Here is a 20,926-nt window from a genome sequence, read left to right as displayed (position 1 = left end):
AAGTGTTGTTGAGAGTAAGTGTTATTTTACACGACTAAACTGTCTTCTTAAAGCAAAACATTTCAGTTGTGACTACACCTAAATAAACCACTGAGATGTTTTACTTCTTCATACATCTCTTGTATTCTCCTACCTTGAGAGTTTTCGCAACATAAGTTATATATTAAAGGGGACCTATCATGCAAAATGANCTTTTTTACGTCTTTTATACGTGAATATGTGTCCCCGGTGTTCCAGGAAACACAACCCTCTCTATTTTCCTCCATACCCAAATCTCTTAAAAAGGGGCTGCAACGGATCTGATTCAGACTGATCCAGATTTGAACACTTCTATGACGTCACAGAAGTGGCGCTACGGCTATTGGGCCAACTCCACCAATCAGGAGGAGACAGCCACGGACATTGCCGTTGGAAAGCGCTGGAGACGCTGTAGTACATATGCCAGGCCTGTAGATGGTGCTGTTCTCACAGAATCAGCCCATGCAAAGACGGTGTTAAATTGAGCGAAATGAGGAATGGCTAAAATGCATGATCTGTTTGGTATTTTGAAAAATAAAAAGTATAAATATGCCTTATATAGGTATGGTCCTACACTATATTATTCAAATATAGCATGATAGGTCCACTTTAAGTTAGAATTTGCACTTAGCTTTCCAATTAAAATCAAGTCCAATTTAAAATGCACTCCATCTTTCATTCGTGTAACATTGAATTGTTTAATATTAACCAATCTTTAAGTGTGTTAAATTGGAAGTGTAGCTGGCGCCTTTATTCCTTTATCTTAATATATGTTTTTTATTGAAACTGATGGATTATGGACGGCTGTGTCTCTCAGGTGTGCAAGGTTTGATGGACGGCATTGGAAATAACATCAGCAGCTTCTCCAAAGTGTTCCCTGTGCAGAGTTGCCTTTCCAACTTCACTATCGCTATCAGCCATGCCCATGCCAAGATTGAGGAGTACTACCCTGAAATTGACAAACTGGATTTCTACAGGTGAACTCATCTCCTATTCTTAAAACTGTAAGAGTAAAACAAAGGTAGAGAGAAAGAAAAACATACCTTAAACTGTAGAAAGTGTAAATACAGAAATGTGGGCTCTGTGTCGATGCTTGTGTTTTAGGTTCCTGCTCTCTAGCAGACTCCTTTTAGGAACTACAGTACGGTAATGTCTGCTATAAAAGCTTGCCCTAATATTTTGCATTAATAAAATATTCATATGCGTTCAACATTAATTCAGTTCAAAATAGTGCACTCGAGGGAAATCTAAGATGATTTAGGAGTCATTTTTATTTTCCCGCATCAAGCTTATGTGCCGTTTTATAATAATTTAGTTTTTAGCTTTGGCTTCCTTGTCTTACTCAAACACATTTTTCATCCTAAGTTTGTCATTTTAAGAGTGAAATATCTAACTGTGTGTCTGCTGCTTGCAGGTGGATTGGCTGTATTGCTCTGTGCTGTATGGTGGTCCTGGTCCTGGCCTTCAACTACCTGGGCCTGCTGTGCGGCACTCTGGGATACGACAAACACGCCTCACCTACGACACGAGGCTGCATCTCCAACACGGGAGGAACCATGCTCGTGGCGTGAGTCAACTTTACAACTGAAGGAGGAGGTTTTTGTCGAAAAATAAATCTTTGATGATGCCAGGGTTCAGGTCACTGCTAGAAATGTCGTGCAATTTATTGCTAGTTAGTGCTAGTTATTCTCAACAACAACTTCTATTTCTGCCACAACTACTGCTACGATTTATCGTACATATAAGCTACAGTACTTCAGAAAAGTGTAAAGACCAGAGGATTTATTCAGAATCAAGAAAGATAACCAAAGTGCATTTAGGAACAAAGTTGACCGAGATATTTTATTGAATGCAGAACCAGAAAACAATAACTTTAGTGCATAACATAACATTGTTTAAGGCAAAATAAAGTTATTTACTCGAACAGCATTTGTTTCCTACATGATAAGGAAATCCCGTATTTAGGATTTAAAGGGCTCTCATACAAAGGGGAATAAATGTTTTTGAATTTCGAAGCATAAACCTTTGACAAAGTATTCTACATGTCATGATTTTTGTCTTATTTTATATCTAATTTGAGATACTTATTCACATCAAAATGAAACCTCTGCTGATCCTTTTAATTCCCCTCTTTCCACCCATTCCAGTGCTGCTACACCTCCATCTCTGTTTGTTCAATACTGTTTCTGTACCTGTGTGTCCTCCTCCACAGCGGCGTTGGATTCAGCATCATCTTCTCCTTGGTGCTGATGGGAGTGGTGACGGTCATGTTCCTGCTTGGAGGAAACATGGAGAAACTTTTCTGTGAGCCTTTCCACACCAAAGAAGTCTTCAAGGCAAGTCAGGAGTCTCTGGAAAAAATAAGCACATTCAGAACTCTTCAATGTGTAGGAAGAAAAATGTACAGGGTATCTCCATTAGGGATTCGACCTAAAAGCTATAAAAATGATATGTCTGATCGTAGCCTTGAAATAAATGTATGGGTTATTAGTGCCCTAAACTTGTTGAACCTTTTTTTACAGAACAGAAAAATTGTTTAAATATTATTTTGGTATAATTTCCTTCTGTGCCTCTCTCAGCTTTCTTGCTGTTTCAGTTCAAAAAGGTGTAATAAAGGGATCAACATAAAGCCTTTCTTACTCAAACTGGATACTAAAATATTAGTTCGGACTAGTTCAACCATTATGACCGTATTTAATGATTTAATTTAGTTTTACCACAGCTATACTGCCAGGAAATAAATGGATTGTAACAAGAGATTTTCCATTTTAGTTACAAAACTAAATACAGGAATTGTGAAGCAAGAATGCCGCTTTGTTTGGGTTTGAGTGTTTGTCTTGAAGTATCCTAGCCTTCACTTAAAGTGGACCTATCATGCTATATTTGAATAATATAGTGTAGGACCATACCTATATAAGGCATATTCATACTTTTTATTTTTCAAAATACCAAATCCTCATTTCGCTCAATTTAACACTGTCTTTGCATGGGCTGATTCTGTGAGAACAGCACCATCTACAGGCCTGGCATATGTACTACAGCGTCTCCAGCGCTTTCCAACGGCAATGTCCGTGGCTGTCTCCTCCTGATTGGTGGAGTTGGCCCAATAGCCGTAGAGCCACTTCTGTGACGTCATAGAAGTGTTCAAATCTGAATCAGTCTGTATCAGATCCGTTGCAGCCCCTTTTTAAGAGATTTGGGTATGGAGGAAAATAGAGAGGGTTGTGTTTTCTGACACTTGGTGAGTTCCCTGGAACACCGGGGACACATATTCATGTATAAAAGACGTACAAAAGTGCATTTTGCATGATAGGTCACCTTTAATCAGGCCACACTAATGATTGTTTTATTTCCTTGCCATGATAATGATTGATCACTCTTCCTCTTCCTGGCTTTCTCATCCACCAGGTTGTGGACACGCCATACCTGGTCAACCCAGAGTGGAAGAACTTCATCCCGGGCTACATGTACAACGACTCGGACCTGGAGCTGACAGCAGAGAGCTTGTACAGGCAAGGAACAACTTTTATGTATTTAGATGACCGTTTAATGTTTCAGAAGCAATCCTGAGGAGATTATTATATTCCTCACAACCTACTCCACATCTGTCTTCTCTGCATTTCCTATTTAGATCTGACTAAATGGCTAAATTAATGAAAAAACAAACAATGTATTCAATAATAAGCTGTGGAATTACTGGATGAACAACATGCTGCTTATAATTTAGATTTGGCGCAGGCGTTGGGTCAGACATCAAGCATGCAACTGAATGTTATATCCATTGATGGGGATGCAAATGAGAAGGAGAGAATGTATTAACCTTGAGAAGTTAATTAGCATCATTTTTCTACAATATCTGTGCTGCTTTTCTTTAGCCTCTTTCTCAGTGGTTACATCAGCTTTCATCATCTCCTTTCAGTGAGAAGCTGCATATACTCAGTAAAGGGGATGGCAGTCTTTATATACTTCCAAATAGAGCAGTGTTTCTTTGACCTGTCTTTTCTTTGCCAGTATTACTACTATACTAATACTGTGTACATGATGTGAGTCTGGTATGCAGCTGCCTAATGTTATCGTGGGACATTTATCTGTGTTATTTTGGCAAATATTCCAGGCTTTTTGTGTAACGGTACAATGTTTTCTGTCAGGGAACGTGCCAATGTCATGTACTTCCAGTCAGTTTCACTTGGTGGCAGCAAATGTTTTCAATCAAAAACGATTAAGTTGACATTTCCTCTCTCTTTTCTTCTTTTTCTCCATTATGTCTTTCTTAGTACTTGCAAAGAGAACAAAGGCATCTACTCAGCCATGCGTCTGGACAAACTCTTCAACATATCCTCCTTCCTGAACTCTACAGTGGTCAGTAAACTCAAGACACAACATTAAAACATTCCTTCATATACAGTGACTAACCAAGTATCTTTATATTACAAGTATAAGATTATGGATGTATTTGCAAGTTACAAACGATTCAACAAGTTATGGTGTCACTTATTTGGCAAATGTACAAACAAGATACTTCTCAATACATGTATGTTTTAAATAAGCACTCGGTAAGGGAGTTCTATATTGTACTGTAGTTCTGATTTATCTGAATCTATGTTGGTGTTGTAAGGTATACTATACTCTGCAACTTCATGTAACAAAAGTATTGGCAGAATATACAATAAAGAAGGCATTGTACTACATTCTCAAACCAAAGGTAGAATTAAGCAATTTGAACATGTAGCTAACAGCTGATGTAGTGTCCAGACATCTTCATCCTTGGCTACAGGATCTAATTAGCATTACCTAATGATTTCTTTTTGCTGCCAAAACGAAGTCTGTGCTGAGGGCCGATAGCTTTGACATGCCTCAGCCCTTACCTCAGTGTACGCCTGAGACATTACACTGATGTATGTTTCTATTTCTTGTTGGCTGCGAGCCAGCAACTCCTGCCTGCCTGAGACATTCAGTACTTTCCTGTCAGTTGGCAAAACTGTCTTGGCTTGTCCAAAACAACAGCTGGCATTTCCAATGCTGCTTGTCTTTCTGCATATTGGTCATTTATCAAAGTGTGTCATCCTACATGATAGGATTTGGAAAACAAAAAAGGACTATACAGTAGATCAGTTATTTAATTTTTTGTGCAAAAGCTATATTGAAAAATGAGTTTACCCATAACGAACAGTCGCAACATGCTTAAAACATTATTGGATCTTTGAAATTATTTAATCTTTTCAGATATTGAATAGCTGTCTATTCCACATTAAAATATCCCCTTCTTTACAATATGAGCAACAACATACATTACATTCCCATGGTGAAACATGGTTCTCAATCAAGTCACTGTGATTATAGAGATATTGGTCTAATTCTTTAATGGGGGTTGAGATGTGAATAAAGTTGTTCTTCAGCTTGATGGTACTGTAGTGTCATTATCATAACATGTTAATCAGACCTTCTTAGTATCATATCCTCTTGGTCTTTGAGAGAGACCTTTTGACTTCACCATAATGCATACCAGATTATATGCTCACCTGTTGTCAATACATGTTGTCCCAAAATAACTAAACATACCGTATTTACAGGGCTACATTTACATACCTAGAGACATTGACAAGTACCAACAGTATCAAGTATCATTGCACCTATCCGAGCTTTAAAAACAGGCAGTGGCTCTGTGTCGGCCTCGTGTGGACGAACCGTCTACGATAAAGAACCCGTTTCGTCTCCGTGTGGACGGGGCCTAAGGTTGTTCTGACTTTAGTTCCCTTCGTGTAGCTTAATCTGCCAATTAAATGAATTAACTGATAAAACATTTAAATGAATTCCATCTTTTAAAGAAAAACATAACTCTACTGTATACTCAGTACAATGACTATTCTGAGAAATCCAAACCATTGTCAGCCCTGGGGTAAACTCCTGTTTCGGCATTTAAGGGTAAAGTTAAGAGAAACATTTTAGGAAACAAACATCTCCATTGCCAACATTTTTGTTGGGTTCTCTTCAAAGTGCCATAAAAAAGCTTGAAATTACATATTATCTTCAAGCCTTTTGGAAAATTTGAATTTTTGGTTATGGCTTTCATAAACGACAATACAATAAACCCTTATTGACACATAAAGTCATTCTAGAAATGTTGTTTCATGTCTGCCCAGGAATAGATGTCGTCTCTTGGTTTAATAACTTGGTTGGGTAAGAAATGCATTCCAATTTGTTCATTCATGTAGCAACTTTCAACAAGTCAACAAAAGTGCTTTATGCATTAATAAGGACTGCAATTAAGAGTTACAAGAATGATTTGTCCACACAAACAACCTCAAGAAACATAATTCTGGTATGCTATGTGAATTACTATCCAAACCACATCTTTAAAATCGTTTTTCACCCTAGTACTAACGTTTGCTTAGCATTTTTGTAGGCCTATCATTATGTTAACAATTTGTATGTATTCACTCTGTTCAAAGACTAAAACTGTGACGTACATAGAAACCTTGGTGAGAGATGTGAGATGTTAGGTTAAGACTATTTGAGAATCCAAAATGTAAAATAACATAAACAAGCCGTAGTGTTTTACATGCAGTCCTTGTTAAAAACGGTTCCTTTTTGTTCGCAGTTCACTAAGGATGTGGTGAGTCAGCTGGACAGCGTTAAGATCGACCTGAGGGGAATAATCCTGTTGGAGCCAGAGGGGAAGCAGAACCTCATGGATTTCTCTGACGCAGGGCTGTCAGAAATCAACTATGCAGACTACCTGGAAGAGGTGACACATAATACATAACATAACCATTAGGGGTGCACGATTCGATTCGATTTCTTGAGGTCATGATTCGATTCACAATCGATTCGCGATTCAAAACGATTCGCGATTCAAAATAGCTCAGGAGTCCGCCCCAGTGAGTCATGAAGAGTGATTTCCTGGTGTGTTTCCCTGGATGCTGCATAAAGTCTAAGTGCCATGTTAGCGGGACATTACGGAGCTCACGCCGTAGAAAAAATGGAAAACAACGTTGCGGCAAGACTGAAAAATGTGAATCGATTCTTGGAATTTCTGAATCGATTCTGAATCGGCAGAGATAGAATCGCGATTCTTATGTGAATCGATTTTTTTGCGCACCCCTAATAACCATGAACTGCTTACTGTAAGGGAAACCTCTGTGTAGCAATGCAGTGGGAGTCACCGACTCATGAAGGAGACACGGGAAGAGCAGGAGCTTTGATGTCAAACACTGATGGTTTATTTAGGAGCTTCGACCGGAAAATTCACATCACAAGTCCAAGAGCAAGAGGTTCTGACTTCACGGTAGAGATACCACGTCAAATCTGAAGAACTCTACCCCAGACCCATGTATTTAGCTAGTTCAGAGAGAATAATCAACATGCTGCAAAACAAGATAGAATCATAACACCTCTACCAGCTGACGCCAACAGGCAGGAACAGGGAGACAGAACACTGAGAGCACAGCAGCCAAGGTTACAGGTGCGTGTGCTCAGTCAGGACAGTTTGAACTGATAAACTGGGTCAAAGTTATGGACCTTAGAAAATATTTCCCCAACACTTACAATTGCCATGCTTACATTTTGGATTCTTTATTATGAACTTTTTGCTACTTGTAATGAACTGCTGCACCACAATTTCTCTTAGGAGAAATAAAGATTTATCTAATTCAAAAACGTAATAAGTATAAGCCCAGACAGATCACACTTAAACTGTGCATGATTCAAAATCAAATACAGAACAAATGAACTGAAAACAGAAAAATACATTCACATAATAACTATATATGATCTGTATGGAAATTACAAAGTAAAAGTCAAATATAAAATGTAAGACATATTCTGAAACGTTACTTTAATAAAAGAAGCAATACCACATTGTGAAAAGTAGTAGAATATGTTTTCACTGATGCCTTTATGTGTAATCATCAAGTTTAAGTGAAATATAAAACGAACATTGTCCCTATGATATGCAGTTGAGTAAAAGTATAAAAAAGCATTACATGGAGATATTCACGTAAAGTAAAAGTACCTCAAATTGTAAGTACTAAGAGTAAATCTACTTCCATTCTACCACTATAGGCTCTGACGTCAATTCATTAGTGATATCTCTTTATACAGCACATACCAGTTCAATGAAAGACCAGGGTAAATATTGATAACAGATTGTTCTATACATATACTATAATGTATGTACTTTAAAGGACTGTTACCAGAAATAGCATGGTTCCTAAGGGTCTGTTAAACCTCCCCCCCTCCCTGGCTGTCAGTTAACATACAGCAGGCAGCCATGCTTTACCCAATAGGAGCTGCGACCTGACACAGTACACTGGGTTCTGTTGAGCATCACTGAAGCCTGATTATCCAAAAGTATTCCTGCCAAGGCAAAGAGAGCGTAGGAACAAGCCGGGACTCGGTACTCCCGTCTTCTTCGACACTACCTGTCAGGTTCACTCAGATGTATTTCTTCTGAGAGCAAAGAAGAGGTTGAAGGACTCCATTCAAGTGCACCACCTGTCCTGATTCACAACCCACTCTCAACAGTCAGGAGGAGAGGTTTGAGGTTCTTAAACTTAGATAATAATAGTGTATTATGAGAGCAACTCTAGTAGAAATATATTACAGAGAGGACCCTTACAATTATGCAAGTTTCCAAACCCCTTGTCTTGGCCCTTTCCTGCAATATCTATAGAACATTTAATCTAAATAATCTTTTACTTTTTGGCAAATTAATTACAATTGAGTGTAGGGAGGTTAAAAAAAAGAGATTGTGTATTATTCAGATGATCAATAGTTCCTTTCTTTTTAAAAATATTATGGTTTTAATCAAAAACTGCTACATAGAGACAACATTTCTCTGTTGCCAAACACACTGATTTGATCTTGTGCATAATGTAAGTGGCTTTTTTTGTTAAAGCAGCTTTACAGGAGGTTTGAAGAGGTTACCTAAAGTGATGGCACCATGTTGGCTTTTTATTTATTATTTAGCCACTACTATGTTTTCATTCCTTCAAGTTATGTGTACCTCCTGAGTACATGGATTGCCTCTGAGTTTAATAAGTATTTAGTGCTTGAGCATGTGCTTCCAAAGGAAATACTGGAGCAGTGAAGTGGTTTTAAAATTTAACGTTGCCCTATTGATGTGTGTTTTTACTACAGCAGCTCAGGCTAATTATGTCTCAAGTTAACAGTCATTCCAAGGAGCAGTGGGATTTTTGAAATGTAAAAGCAACAAAATGAAGTCATTTTTTAAACGTGTTTTATTACAGTATGCAGCTAATAATGGATGATAGCCTCTAAGTGTTTTAACCTCCAAAATGACCACTGAAAGAAGATTATTTATTCCTCTCTTTATACCCGCGTACCTTCAGGTCAACAAAGGAGTTACAGCGATGGACCTGCTCACATATGCCAGAGAGCTGGAGGCGCAGACAGACCTCATGGTAAGAACACCTCGGTGCTTTATTTACGTTACATTACATTTAGCTGACACTTTTAAGGCTAACATACACACATGTTTCTTTAGAGATACATCATTAGATTAACTTGTTTCTCCGCCCGTGTGTGTGTTTCAGCCCAGAGGCGGTCTGCAGAGCTCTCTGAAAGGTCACATCGGCACTCTGCGGCAGATCCACGCTCAACAGGTCATCCCCATGGAGCAGGCCATGGTAATGCCTCATTATTATTTTTCAAGCTACTGAAATCGTTTAAAAACGTTGCAGTAACAGCAGCTTTTATTGTATTTTCCATCTAAATATGTGGCTTAAATCTGTTGTTTTACGACGGGGAAACAATGAACTGGCACGATACCAGGGTAGAAAATATTTGCAGCTAACCTAGAAGTTCTCTCGTTAGAATTTTGTCGAGTTTGGCAGTCAGTGTTGAAGAGGAATGGACCACATTTCTTAACCACACTGGCCTTAAAAGACCAGAGAGCAATGCAATGAGCGGGGCACGTTGTTTGCGACTGAGGGATGCTTTTTCTTGTAAAGAAAGTACAGCTCTTGTTCTACTATTGCTGTAAGGGCAAGTAAATGCTGTACGTTCTTAACAATTCTTAGCTTGGAGGGTTGCTCGGGGACACACTGGGAAAAGAAGGAAAAAGATGAAGCAGGTTGAACTAGAGAATGCAAAACTGGATTTGACCTTTAGGGTATACAGTCACTGAAATGTACTGTATGACACATGATTTTATATATAGGACAGTAAAGTGGAATACGTTTTATTAATTGCCAACTCCTGCCAATTCCTGCAATACAGATTTGATATAAAAAATAGACTTGAAATAATATTGATAATAATATAAATATATCTATATAAAAACTAGATCAAATGACTATTGTTTATATGAAAATGGCAATCATAGCGACAAAGTCAGAGAATTGCCCTCAGCTTGGAGAGAGGAATTTAGCATCTTTGAGCTCATTGCTTTGGTCTTAGGGCCCGTAACGTTACAGTACAGCAAACCCTTTTATAATTGTAATTATAGCTCTGTATACATATATAAAATAAAGATGTGCGTGTGTAGGACAAAGTTCATAGAATAAAAAGGTAGACAAACAGTATTGCATGTACGTAATGTAACAGTCCAGGCTTGATAGCAGCAGTATTATGATATTACGGCGAGATGGTGGGGACCAAAAACAGAGCAACAAGAGAGAACATTTTGACTTATATACATGCATCAGGTGGCTAGAAACACATCTCTAAATGAATGCTAATGTTGAATGTGTTTGAAAATGTTTAGCTGCTAATTTAAAGATCAACAGTGAAAGTGTGTTCACAGCTTATTTCACTGCCAAAAGGTGACCCAAAAATTCATTAAAGTAGTCATTAAGAAACTCTACTTCAGAATGCAGTCAGAGGCATTGATGTGTTATCAATGGGCTAATGCTAATTCAAGGGAATGATTACATATTAGACTAACATATTCATATCATCCAACGTGGAGTGTTTTGACCCTCAGGCCACGTTCAATCATCCCATGTTGTGGAAAACACATTAAATATAATTTTTAATTTTCCCTGTCAATGTCAATACTATATAATATTGAATTAGGGTTTTACAGCTACTGGACATTCAAACAGTGACGCGCTTCAACACGACTTTTACAACAGATTCTTGTGTTTTTCTTTTTCCACTTTCCACTTCAAGAAATATGTTAGAGCGAGGGTAAGCTGAAATGTGTCCATGCCATGTATTTAGTGTCCCCATTCATTATATGGATCATTTAGAGATATTGTATCTCACAGATGACATATAGTAATCTGAGAAATCTCATTCTGGGTGGTATTGTGGGATATTGTGTGTGCTTGTGTTTGTATTTACATAAACGTATCCTATTCAATGGTTTTAATCATGGTTTTGTACCAAAATATTCAATGATATCCACTTTAAGAAAAGAAATGCAAGTTTAATCCAGTTATTCATTTGGTATAAAAGCTCTGTTCTCTCCAACATTTTTGTGAAAATCAAGAAAATATTCATAATTTCTTTCTTTGCAATGTGGATATTACATTTTGGAACAAAAATCTTCAGCATGCTTGTTATAAAAGCAGAATATTGTTCATCGAGTGTTGTTATTACCGGGTCTCCCTTTGTGTTTCTCTGGTGTAAATGGCCCCTAAGTGTTTCCCCTGACTTTTCAGGTTTCTGGTGTTAAATTGTGCGTTTTTTTTCTTTTTAAAGAGCGCATTGAACCAGAGTATGAGGTTCCTGGAGAGAACAGCTTCAGACCTGCCAGTAAGCCAACAAGCTCTTCAGTATAAATCAGAAATATAGGCTTAGATTAAAGTCAAAACCTCATTACATCTGTAATTTCTTCCCTGCAGAACAAAGTTTTAGCAGTTCTGGAGGCGATTGAAGCGGCCCAGTACCTCATCTCCCAGAATGCAACACATTTAATCAATCAGGTAACGCATGGATACCTTACTTTGTTCATATGTTCTGTTGATCTGCACCTCACATTTTGTCTTAATCTATTACAGGAAACGGGAAAATACACAGCCACCATTGTTGGCTACTTCAATCAATACATAGAATGGGTCAAAACTTCAGTAAGTGTTTGCGTGTCGATTTGTTCGCTTTATTTGCACATTTTTAAAACACCAAAAGGAAATGAAGAGTAAAATTAAATCTAAGAAAAGTCAAATACATGTGCAGGTGAGGTAGAAACCCATTATAGGTTTATCAAAAACATATTTAAGTATACAAAATAAACGTATCTTAGGTGTATACTTGAAGAATTACATTATTATATGACTTAGTCAAAACCGAACAATGTTAGTACAAAGAGAGAAATGCACTTTGCATGGTACATGAGTCAATTCAGAGAAGACCAATATAACAATTACAACCTCTATAAATTGGAGGAATTTGCTTTGTGGCTCATTGGTTTTGGCCGTAGCTAGCTAAAGGAATTCACAACAAGAGCAAAGACACGTTTGAAGCATGAAGCTATTTCCTTAGAGCTGTCAATAGGACGTTTTATTTCAATCACAATGTTTTTGTAGTTTTGAGAGAACACTTAAAGTACAAGGACCTACTCGGACTTATTGTGCAATGAGAAGCTAGACTTTCCGTAAGTACTTAAGAATGGTACCAAGAGAGGATTTCATCTTTTTAAGCTGCTAACAGAATGAAACATAAGAGTCTGATGTGTTCCTGAATCTGTTTGTGTTGATGTTTACTGATTATATCTCTCTCCCTGCAGCTGGCCTTAGAGGTCGCACCGTGCAAGCCTTTCAGCAACATGCTGGACACGGCGGAGATCATTACTTGCAGTTTTGTGGTCGACTCCATGGTAATGATATCAGGGAGAAAGAACCATTTAAATATGATTGGGAATGTTTAAAGAGGGGTGGTGCACCATAACTCTTTTTTGTATATTACATTTAACAATGATCAGGTAGATCAAAAATATGCAAGACATGAGTTGGCAAAAGTGTGAATTTGAATTTACATCAGTTTGTTTGAAGCTAACAATTTCATTAATCGAGATATTTTCTTTATGCACAATTTCGTCTGTAAAATGTCTGAAACTTCATCTAACATGTAGGCCCAATATAACAATCAGTAAATATGACTATTTTGTCCAAACAACCTTCTGAAACCTAAAAATATTGAATTTAAAATCACTAAAGATAAAAAAAGAAGCAAATCCTGTTCTTATAACTCGGGGAAATTGGGCATATTTGCTGGGTAAATGACTTCATTGATTTATAACTTATCACAATTAAAATACTGGACTATTGGTTTGGTTTTTTCTCCACAGAACACCTTCTGGATGGGCCTGGGCTGCAGCGCTCTCTTCCTGCTGCCCAGCATCATCCTCGCTGTGAAACTAGCAAAGTTCTACCGCAGGATGGACACAGAGGACGTTTACGACGAGTGAGTAGTCATGTGTGTTACTCCTTTACAGCTGCATACATTTATTTTATAGTTTAAACTGCAAAAGATGAATCTCGTTAAGACAGTGTTTAGTCTTTACAATTGATATTGTTGAATATGCTGTGGATGGTTCTTTCTCTCCAGCTTCTTATGTTCTACCCGCCTTCTGCAAGTTATATCTAGCTAAACTGCAGAAAGAGGAATTTGACTTGACATACTATTCTTAATCATTTGAATATCATTTGAACTTAAATTGATTCACGTTTTTAAATCTACACTTCTTCACACTCTCCAGACACTTTTGAGTTTAGGATTCAGTGACTTCTATAATGTGTTTTTTCGTTGATGTGTTTCCTTCTGCCTTTTCTCCCGTTTGTAGTTCCTCTGTTTCTGGGACTTGGCATTTTACTTTGTGATAACCATTTCTACGATTTCCATTTTCCATATTCTTTTTTTTTTTATCGTTTCATCCCTCTCTGTCAAGCACTTGGCACTTTACAAAGAAACATTGACACATTTGTCAATTTACATTTCTTCTCCGTGCACCTTCTGTTCTCTCATTTAATCCCAGCTTCACACAAACATCACGCAATGTCTCCATCAGCTGTCATGTGATCTGTGCCGGGTCACATGTCTGTGGTGCATTTCCATCGCTCAACATTTCAATCAAATGTTTATGTTGTTGTTTTTTGTGTATCTTTATAGCATTGAGACAATGCCCATGAAAACGTAAGACTTTTAAACCACCTCCCTCTCCTTTTCAACTTCTGTCACTCTGTGCTTTTCTCCGGATCTTGTAAATAGACTTGTTTACTAAATTCTTGGTGCTGGTTTTACGTTTTTAAGCTTGACATTGCTCTTATGGGTGGATGGTGTGGCTTCTTGTCGTGTGCTACCTGTGAGACGTGCCCCTTACCTTTTAATGAAGGGCTCTTGAAATCATTACCTTACAAGTCCACCTGTTTTTGTAAGTTAGTGTAAATAAAACACTATGGTTTATACTCCAAAAAATATTTATCTCTTAACATTCTTGAAAAGTTTGATGACTTGGAAAATAGGCATTTCTACTACAAAGCTTTGATCGGCATGTCTCTTACATTACATTTCTCATCCCTTTTTTTGTATACGACATTTTGTTTTCAGTATGGAAATTGGTAATAATGGTTATCATAGTGAGAGTTCACAAGGTATCCCAAATCCTATGATGACAAGGTAACACTTAAAATAATCCTGTTACTGCATGCTATGGGAGGTGGAGGCATGCCTGGGGACGTGGGATTCTTCACAAGCATTATGACGGACGAGTGCATGCCTTTGAGGGAGTTGATTCATTGCACACACACGTACACACACACACACACACACGGTGGTCAGCTAATTGACAATATCAACAAAGCTGACAAGTAATGGTAGCTTTTATTAGAAAAACATAATATGTAAGACGTTAAGAGTATTTTCATAACAAAGTACTTTAAAACAGATTTTGTGAGGAATTAAAAATATATATTTAGACGATTTCAGAAATATGCATATTTACTTTCCTCTCTTAAGTGGATTTTTTTCAACTATAGCAACAATGCGGTTCAATTCCGTGTTTTTGTGTGAAATGCCATCCATGAAATGCACACATTAGGGTGAATTGTAATGACTTTAATGGTCTTTTGACTTTTAAACTAGCAAAATACTCAACACTTATTGGCTAACACACTAAACTAAGATGGGAAAATAGTAAACGCAAACGTAAACATCAGCATGTTAACATTATCACTGTGAGCATGTTAGCATATTGACATTTAGCCAATACAGTTAGAGTAACAGAGATGAATTAACAAGACAAAACATCGGGAATCATATTTGTTATCTTTTAAGACAGCCGGGATATGTACTCCCGGTGCCAGTCTTTATGCTAAGCTAAGCTAGCCATGTCCGTATTTAATGCAAAGCAATGAGAATAGAGGAATCTGCTGTTGTAAATTATTTACTGAGTCGTCATGGTAATATTTTTGCTACCATTACTTCTCTTTATCTTCTTTCGCTATGTTCTGCTGTGTGGTTTTCGGGGGAATCTACTAACCTACTGCATGCTCTGTATGTTCCTGTGGAATGAAAAACCTTCCTGTTTCTTCTCATTCAGAGTGAGCCAAAACCCACCGAATACACACCTGATCATTTTGTTCAGAGAGAGGCAAGCATGTCAAGCTTTTGGTGTGACGCTGCAAACGCTGCTCCTTTGTTTCCTCCTTTATTAACAAAAGGTCTAACTGCATGTTGTGTATTTTCAAGTTGCATTTGGACGAGGAGACGACTGTAACAGAAGCTACAGGGAGAGAGCAAAACAGCTGGACCAAACATCTTCGCTTCAGCGTAATCTTTTAAACTCATTGAACTTGGGTTTCATTCCAAAAGCTGGAAGGCAAAACCCAAAGAGAAAATGTTTTTGGGCAATTTTTATGATCTTTACTGGTAAAACAATTCAAAGATATAAAATCTTAAAATGAGTACAAGATGTTGGAATGACAATTACGAATCACTGTCCACAAATACAGCATGTATCCACAACCTCATTTGAGCTAAGGTTACAACGGCTGCTACTGAAACACTGACCCTCCAGTTTATCTTTAAAAAGTATTATTTTTTATAAATTAATATTTTATATTAACCTGTAAAGAGACACAAGCAAAGTGGTCACATTCACACAACCGGAATGAGTGAATAACATTTTGGAAGCCAGACATTTTAGAACCTGGTTAAATTATCCTTTCATATTGATCAGCAAACCCCACTAATGTAAACTTCATTTTATACTTTAAAAAAACTCCCTACTCACTTCCCCTAAAGTGAGGATACAGTTCATCCATCGTGATGTTCATAAGCTGTTTTGTTCTCTGCCTCGTCAACCACTCGTTCTGCTTCTCTCGAAAGAAGAGAAGCAAGCAGAGGTTGTTACGTTTTTTTTATGTGGCTGTTAATGTTTTGCCCTCTGTGTGTGTGTGTGTGTTTTGGTAGCATCCCTACCTATGACACTATGAACAGGTTCCCGCGGGCCTCGGCTCCTCCGAGGCACATCGACTGGTGACAGAGAGCCGGCTCTGGTTCTGTCTCCTGAAAGGTACAGAAAACCTGCGTCAGACCTCTGTTTACACTTTTTAATTTAATTCCTTCCTTCCAATCTTTAGTCTTTCTTTTGCACAGCCATCATCTCGTCCCGCTGTTCGTCTGTCATGAACACGTAATCTTTCCCTCTCCTGTTTTTAATCGTAGTTATTTTTAGTACCTCTTCTAACCAAACTCTTTATCACTTCTTTACAGCTTGTTTTAGTGCTGTTCTGCTAACAGTGACTTTGCAGGAAAACCATCATGGTGAAGGTTGCCAATTTTAGAATCACTCATGAACCATTAAAGGTCCCATGTCATGCTTTTCCGGTTATTACCCGTCCCCTTGTGTGTTATGAAGGTTTTTATGCATGTAAACGGTCTGCAGAGTCAAAACCCTCAAAGTACACCCTGTCGCGAGTAAAACTCTAACACAGAGAATACTTCCCCAAAATGCCTCGTTGGAGATACGTCATTGTCCATTTGATTCTTCCGGGTAAGCATGATGTCAACCGTACCCGGAATGAAATGGACCAATCCGTGGAGCCGTTACGTCCGTGGAGCCGTTACGTTAAGCCCCCGCTGATTGGTCCAAATTGACCAATCCACGGACTTCCTCACACACACACACAGTGCATGCAGCTCTGCTGATCTCTCCTCCCTGGCTGCAGGCTGATAACAGACAGTTGGGATCGCGGCAAAATTCTCTCTGCAGACCCATTCTCACAACGTTTATCAACCTTTTTCTTACTCAATATCAAGCCACACTTATTGTTTTTACTTCGGCTGTGACTTTGTGTGTGCTCAGGATGAGTTTGGCTGTGTTTCGCTGTGTATCGCTAAACAAGGAAACCACACCTCCACGGAGCTCAGCGCGATTCACAACGTCCCGACCAATCAGAGCACACTGTGCTCACAGGGAGGATGGGGGCTGGAGCTACTGGAGCTACAACGAGCCGTTAAAGGCAGAGAGTGAAATTCAGTGAATACACGTAGTTTACAGAGATGCATGTATGAGAAACCAAAGTGAGTTTGGAAAATTGCACAATATAAATCTATTCTAGTAGACCTCAACAATGGAATTATGATCAGTGGAAATGGCCATGACATGGGACCTTTTAATGTCTTTGCCTTGTTTGATGCTGGTTGAAAATATTGTATGTTTTCTTCTAAAAACTGCTTTATTATTTTACTGAACGTCAAATAGCATAATGTCAAGGTTACTCCCAAACATTTTGGAATATTTCTAATACATACATTTGAATATCTGCAACGAAATGCATTATCCCCAGAGGAGAGCAGGTTGTATAGGACTAATATAATAAAGGTTACATTTCTTCAGTTACAAAAAGCACCACACAGTTATTGAAATTCCTCTGTGGAGCTTCAGTGAAGACTAATCTGACTGCACTCGTATGTCTGTTATTTCACAAAACAGTCAAAGCTACATTCATCTCCTGGTTCATTCAAAAGAAAAGAATATGTTATGCTAATTACATTACATGTCACTTGTTAGACGCTTTTATCCAAAGCGATTTACATACTCAATACTGTGGGCAATCCCCCCAGGAGCAATTTGGGGTGAAGTGTCTCAGGGACACAACGACATGCTGACTGCAGTGGGGTTTGAACCTGTGCTCCCCCTGATCCGAACACCAACGCACTAACCCACTGCGCCACACAGCCTCCCTAATGAAAAAGAAAAATGTTCTTTGAATCTAATTAATTATTTGGAAATATTTGTTTTTCTAGTGCCATCACAAACTGGAACTAAAACACACCATAGTAAGTATGTTTGACTAATTTACATTTTAGAAATAGATAAAAGGTGTTAAATCTTGCAAAAAGTCATGAACACTTCTGGGATGAGGTGCTTTATTGAGAACAAGTGATATTACCTCATGATAAGTTTTTAATTTACTGACATGAAGAGCTACGCAAAGCAGTAAAACGTTTGGTACAACAGTGGAGCAATGCCTGGATATATTCGGTATATTTTTAGTTTACTAATTAAAACCTTTCTTTTGTTCCTTCTTTTTTCAAGCGGTTTGTTTCACGAGGCCTCGGACCAGAAGAAGTTCAATCGAAGCTGGTTTCCTTACAACAAAAGAACACACAAAGCCCTTTGGGTGTTTTTTTGTGTTATCTTTAGTGATCAACTCAACCTCCTCAATCAAGCAGATCACAGCCTTCGGTACAGAAGCCTGCTCCCCTTCAAAGAAACTGCCTGCAGGATATCAAACGTCTCCTTAATCAATCCGAGTCTGGCTTGTTCTGCATTTTTTTTTTTTTTTTTCATGGATTTCTGCGTCTGCGTTTACATTTGTTCAGACATAAAACTGAGCTGAAGAATAATTTCAGCCAGAGGACAATAACGGTGATGCCTGTTATCGTAATGTACTTGTCTGTGTTTAGGAAGACGGGGACTGAAAGGTCATCTGAAGGTCATGGCGAGCTGCTAGAGGAACTGTTTCTCCTGCTGTTAGGATGGATCTATCACATTCAAAAGACGCTTATTCTAAAAAGGGGAACAGTCTGTCGTTGTATCTCTAATGTGAGGTGCAAATTAACGTGAAATCCAATGTGTTTAGTTGAGAATGGCACAGCGTTTTCAGAGTGTTTCATGATGAGTGAGAACTGAATGATAGAAATAAGGTGGTTAAAATAGAGACAAGTTGGTCCCAGGTGGATATATATTGTGATTAATATGAAAGACTTTAGCATGACTTTAAAACAAAAATGTTTACAATATTACAAAACATCCAGACACCACTGCTGGTTGCGGGGATTTGCAAAAGACTGGTTGCCTTTCAGAAGTTTGTTTCATGCAGTTTTTGTTTTTACAGATATGGTCCTTTCTTAAAGGGAAAATGAACCCACGGATGCTCTTACACTGAAAATGTCAATATTAATATCAGAAGTTTGACCAAAGAGGGATTTCCAATGCTCAGATGCATTCATTCATCACACTGTTTTTAATGTTACATGTTCATCATCTTGGGACCCCTCAGGTTTAGCTTGGGACCATTTGGTACCACATATTTAGACATCTGAAAAGCATACCTCCATTTAAGAAATCCTGGTTTGGGCATTAGTCAAATGAGTACCATTGATACTCAAACTAATTCAGTAAAATGCACCATTAAATATAATGTAACCAACAGTGTAAGCATTGAGGTGGATTTTCCCTTTAATTCATAAAGTTAGTTTATATATATTACAAAGTGTCAGGCTTATAGATTGTTCCCTAGCTGATGAATCGATTAACAAGCTATCATGTTGAGTTCACTAACATGACACTTTTACTGAGATGTTTCTTGCTTTCATAGTGATGATATGTTTAAAGTGGAGAAATACTTCTCAAGCCAAATTATTTTTCTTACCATAGGTCTCAGTCTTTAGTAAATGATGTGCATATTCAGTTTGTGCTTTTTAAACCCCACTGTAGCTATGGATACATTCACAGTATACTGCACAAGTGAATGTATTCAAGAGCTATTTCTTATTTTTGTATAACTTGATGATGTTGGTTGAGAAATATGCTGAACTCTTATCGATAAAACGCATTGGACAAGCCAGTACAGTCGTCCCATCCTCGCCGCAATGTTTACACATTAGATTTAGACAATCCGTTCATGGGACAATTCAAATATCAGAAAACCAGAAGAATGCTTTCCGGTTTACACGGTGGATGGAGTCGAAGCACACTGTAGAAAAATAAATGTCCATCTTAACATGGGAAGCTTGATTTTTACAGGTCTAGCTAATTGTATACGCTAACCAAACAATAGCGACCTACAGTCATTACTTAAGAGTACCAAATGTAAGAGTTTAAAATATAAAAAATACGATTTAAAGTTTATTCAAGGAAAGAAAAACTGTGAAAAACATGAAATAAATTCGAACAATTTTATATTTAAACTGTATTTTGGTAATATTCGTAAGACAGCTGACTAATTTAACTCATTCATTAGTTTAAATTATCAAAGGAATAAGTTTCATAATTTGGGATAAAAGTTGTGACATCACAAAAGTACTTAACATTAGGTAGCTAGTGGGTGTTTCTCAATGTCGAGGACGCTTCCTTGGTAGGACATGTCTTCCGAGTCAGGTCCTTCAGAAGCGAGGCAAGAATCCTTCCTAGCCTCGGAAAACGAAGAATGGTCGGAACAGGCTAACAGGTGTGCGGTGTGCATGATATGCAAGGCCCTGCCTTAAATGGAGACTCATAACTGATTTGCGAAGATTGAAGATGTACTTGAGTAACTGTATTTGGTAAAATTATCATCTCTCCAGGACAGAACCACTAAACTAACATAAAACGTTCTCCTTCTGTTTGCAGCCTTAAAAAAGTACTGGCGGATAAGCAGCCATAAGGAAATAGTACAATAACCATCACCAATCAATAATAAAATAGTGTATTTCATTTCATTTTTCATTTTCATCT

General features: G+C 37.9%; 1 protein-coding gene across 1 annotated transcript in view; it reads left to right on the top strand.

Moving 5' to 3' along the window:
- prom1a (prominin 1a) overlaps positions 1–20,058 on the top strand; it is a 31,663-nt gene extending 11,605 nt beyond the window's left edge. The window contains exons 8-26 of the mRNA XM_010784780.1: positions 4–14; positions 836–995; positions 1,433–1,585; positions 2,231–2,354; positions 3,427–3,530; positions 4,293–4,377; positions 6,617–6,763; positions 9,369–9,440; positions 9,573–9,665; positions 11,686–11,739; positions 11,829–11,909; positions 11,985–12,053; positions 12,710–12,799; positions 13,271–13,386; positions 14,092–14,115; positions 14,530–14,598; positions 16,393–16,495; positions 18,232–18,264; positions 18,524–20,058. Coding sequence (XP_010783082.1) covers positions 4–14; positions 836–995; positions 1,433–1,585; positions 2,231–2,354; positions 3,427–3,530; positions 4,293–4,377; positions 6,617–6,763; positions 9,369–9,440; positions 9,573–9,665; positions 11,686–11,739; positions 11,829–11,909; positions 11,985–12,053; positions 12,710–12,799; positions 13,271–13,386; positions 14,092–14,115; positions 14,530–14,598; positions 16,393–16,462 — 1,522 coding nt within the window. The 3' untranslated portion in view covers positions 16,463–16,495; positions 18,232–18,264; positions 18,524–20,058. The remainder of the gene's footprint in view (positions 1–3; positions 15–835; positions 996–1,432; positions 1,586–2,230; positions 2,355–3,426; positions 3,531–4,292; positions 4,378–6,616; positions 6,764–9,368; positions 9,441–9,572; positions 9,666–11,685; positions 11,740–11,828; positions 11,910–11,984; positions 12,054–12,709; positions 12,800–13,270; positions 13,387–14,091; positions 14,116–14,529; positions 14,599–16,392; positions 16,496–18,231; positions 18,265–18,523) is intronic.
- Positions 20,059–20,926: the final 868 nt, after the last annotated feature.

The sequence above is a fragment of the Notothenia coriiceps genome, unplaced genomic scaffold, assembly GCF_000735185.1.
Source record: "Notothenia coriiceps isolate Sejong01 unplaced genomic scaffold, NC01 NC01_scaffold00026431, whole genome shotgun sequence".
Lineage (NCBI taxonomy): Eukaryota > Metazoa > Chordata > Actinopteri > Perciformes > Nototheniidae > Notothenia > Notothenia coriiceps.
This window is presented reverse-complemented; position numbering and strand designations above follow the sequence as displayed.